This window comes from Lactuca sativa, chromosome 5 (assembly GCF_002870075.4).
Source record: "Lactuca sativa cultivar Salinas chromosome 5, Lsat_Salinas_v11, whole genome shotgun sequence".
NCBI classification, from domain to species: domain Eukaryota; kingdom Viridiplantae; phylum Streptophyta; class Magnoliopsida; order Asterales; family Asteraceae; genus Lactuca; species Lactuca sativa.
The window spans coordinates 153,048,326-153,051,639 of NC_056627.2; the positions used below are offsets into that span (position 1 = coordinate 153,048,326).

Genomic DNA, 3,314 nt, shown 5'->3' on the forward strand with positions numbered 1-3,314 from the left:
ACAATTTATTGGAAATAATTAAAAATGATTCTCATTCCAAATGATTACTGAATACTAAATTTACCTGTTATTCAATAGACATGGGTTGTTCCATGTGGCCGTTTGAGTTTGATCGACGGGACTAAACCTTTTTAATGTTAGAAAAAAAAAAAGATTCGGACTTCTAATATTTAAATTAAAATTAATGAAGTTTAGAACCTTGTGTGTGTGTGTTTTACACCTATATATAGTAACTCTATGGCTTAGAACTGATCACAACCAATACTCCCAAAAATGGGGAACTTAGGGTCTACCCAAGCTTTTCCTGTTGAAACGAGCTTCATGCTTCCTTCTCCATTGCCTTCTTGGCCACAAGGTAGTGTTCCTTATTTTTCATCTATAGTTTTTGGTCCAAAAAACTTAAGTCTTGTGTTAAATTATGATGTAGTTGATTAATATTTAGATATCTTACTAAATTACGTATAAACACGAAGTTTAACGATGTCTTTAATTTCAAGTACCCCATCGTGGGTTCGTATAATTTTCTCCATTCAATAAACTTTCGGGTACATTATTTATATATATCAGGTGAAAGTTTTGCAAGTGGTACAATTGATCTTGGAGGATTAGAAGTTTGTCAAGTAACATCTTTCAAGAGAATATGGTCCACTTCTCAGATTGGATCTAATGACACTGATATCACAGTCTTTGAGCCATCACCAATTCCAGATGGGTTCTTCTTGCTTGGTTGCTACTGTCAATCCAATGACACCCCACTTTTTGGTTGGATTCTCGCCGGAAAAGATGTCTCCGGCGGAACCCTTGTTAATCCGGTCGACTATACTCTCGTTTGGAGTAGTAAGGATTCATGTTACATTTGGCTACCAACACCACCGGAGGGTTACAAGTCAGTTGGGTATGCTATTACTACCTCACCGGAAAAACCCTCCTTAGATAAAATCCGTTGTGTTCGTGCTGATCTAACTGAAGAACCTGAAACCGATGCATTGTTATGGGGTTCGGATGATGTTAGTGTGTATGGATTAAGGCCAAAAGTTAGAGGGAGACAAGCGCAAGGGGTTTCGGTAGGTACATTCATAATTATGAAAGATGGAGACGATTCGAGTTTATTGTCTCTTTGTTGCTTGAAAAACAATAACTTCGAAAAGTCAACATCTTTTTTGCCAAATGTAGCACAAATTAATGCCCTTGTTCAAGAATACTCTCCAAGATTCTTTTTTCACCCTAAAGAAACCTACTTGCCTGCTTCAACAACATGGTATTTCACCAATGGGGTTCAATTGTACCACACCAGAGAGGAATCAAACCCAATTCTGGTCGAACCCACCGGCTCTAATCTTCCGCAAGGTGGTTCAAACGATGGCACATACTGGCTCGACCTCCCTGTTGATGAAACCGAGAGAGAAAGAGTCAAGAAAGGTGATTTGCAAAACGGTGAGGCTTATATTCATGTCAAACCAATGCTCGGAGCCACGTTTACTGATCTAGCGATTTGGCTTTTCTACCCTTTTAATGGTCCTTCCACTGCGAAGCTTGGTTTAGTTGATATTCCTCTAGGAAGGATCGGTGAGCATATAGGAGATTGGGAGCATGTGACCCTTCGGATTAGCAACTTCGATGGAGTTTTGTATCGTGTTTATTTTGCTCAACATAGTGGAGGAACATGGGTCGATACCCCATCACTCGAGTTCTTGGATATGAGTAATAGATTTGCAGCTTATCCTTCGTTGAATGGCCATGCAACGTACCCTACTCCCGGGGTTGTAATGCAAGGAACTGATGTGATTGGGATCAGAAATGATGCTGCAAAAAGCGATAAGTTTTTGGACGTAAAAGACAAGTATTTGATAATGGCAGCTGAGTACACGACTGACGTAATCGAGCCACCATGGGTGAACTACGCGAGGAAATGGGGTCCAAAAATAACGTATGAGATTGGGACTGAGATCGAAAAATTGGAGAACTCATTGACAGGAATTGTGGGATCGGCGATCGGGAGTTTGCTGGATATTATTCCGACGGAATTTTCCAGCGAGGATGGACCTACCGGTCCTAAAATGAAGCCTGAATGGGACGGGGATGAACGGTGATTAAAACTCTTAGTCAACAAATTTCATTGTTTTTTTAAAATTCATTTTTATTGGTCACGCGCATATTTCCATTTCTTTTTTAGTTTGTATGTAATATTTGTATACTTCCAATTTTCATAATTGGAATTACATGAGTTTACTCTTATGATTTATTTGTAAGACACTAATAATATATTCTACATCCACCATTAAATACATGATATACAACTTCTTTTTAATACACAAAACTCATTAAATTAACGTCTATTTATTCATAATCATCATTCTTATAGAGTATCCACAATAGATAGTTCAATGGAAGAATTGAATGATGTCGCATGTCTAATTGACATTCAATGGATTAAACTCTATCATTATGGGATGTTGTTGTTGTTCAATGGATATAGCATTCATGACGATTAAACACTTCAACATGAAAACGTAAACACTTTAACTATTAAATATATATTTCGTTGAACTCTATTGAGTTTAATACATTTTAGAAAAATTAATGTAAAGTTATATAATAAGTAAAATAATGATGTATTGATTCATTAAACTCTTATAAATTTTTTATATTGTGGATGGCATGACTCCACTCCATGGCATACTTATGGCATACTTATTAAATCCTAGTCCCCATTTTACCATCGAATTAACCTTGTTTCCCAACTGCATTATATGCCCTAAATAGAAACTTGCATCCACGAATCCGGTTATAACTTGTTGTAATTTTCTTTCAGGCGATAAGTTATCGGCGGATAATATCCGTTTGACAAAAGAGTATTATACGGTTAGCTATGCAGCTTTTGCCATTAAGTCCTCAAAATTGTCTGATAATAAAATAAAATAAAATTTGTCAGAGTATAGTGACAGATTTTCTGACTGATGTTTCGCCACTATAAAAAAAATTCCATTAGTTAACCATGACAAAAGAACTGCTACTAATTTGTTGCCAAGATGCATTGCTATTTAAACATCATTGGTGTCCATTAATTAATAACATGGCTGTTATCTTTGTACGCATTGTCATTAGTAATGAATTTCCGTTGCTAATACTATAGCTATTTAGTTTCGATGGAACTTGCTTAATCGATATTTTAACATGAGAAATGGAAACAATATGAGAAATTTGAGTGTTAGCGATTTCAGCCCATAGGTAATGTGATGCGGAAGCTATGTACCAACAAAATATGACATATAGTTCTTTGTAAGTTTGTCTATGTTGCAACTTTCGCGATTTAT

The 3,314-nt window shown here is 36.3% G+C and overlaps 1 protein-coding gene across 1 annotated transcript; it reads left to right on the forward strand.

Annotated features, from left to right (window-relative positions):
* The first annotated feature begins 273 nt into the window (after nt 1-273).
* LOC111890469 (hypothetical protein At1g04090) lies at nt 274-2,265 on the forward strand. Its single transcript, XM_023886588.3, has 2 exons — nt 274-355; nt 568-2,265. The coding sequence occupies exons 1-2, from the start codon at nt 274-276 to the stop codon at nt 2,088-2,090; spliced, it is 1,605 nt and encodes a 534-aa protein (XP_023742356.1). The 3' UTR covers nt 2,091-2,265.
* The last annotated feature ends 1,049 nt before the right edge of the window (nt 2,266-3,314 follow it).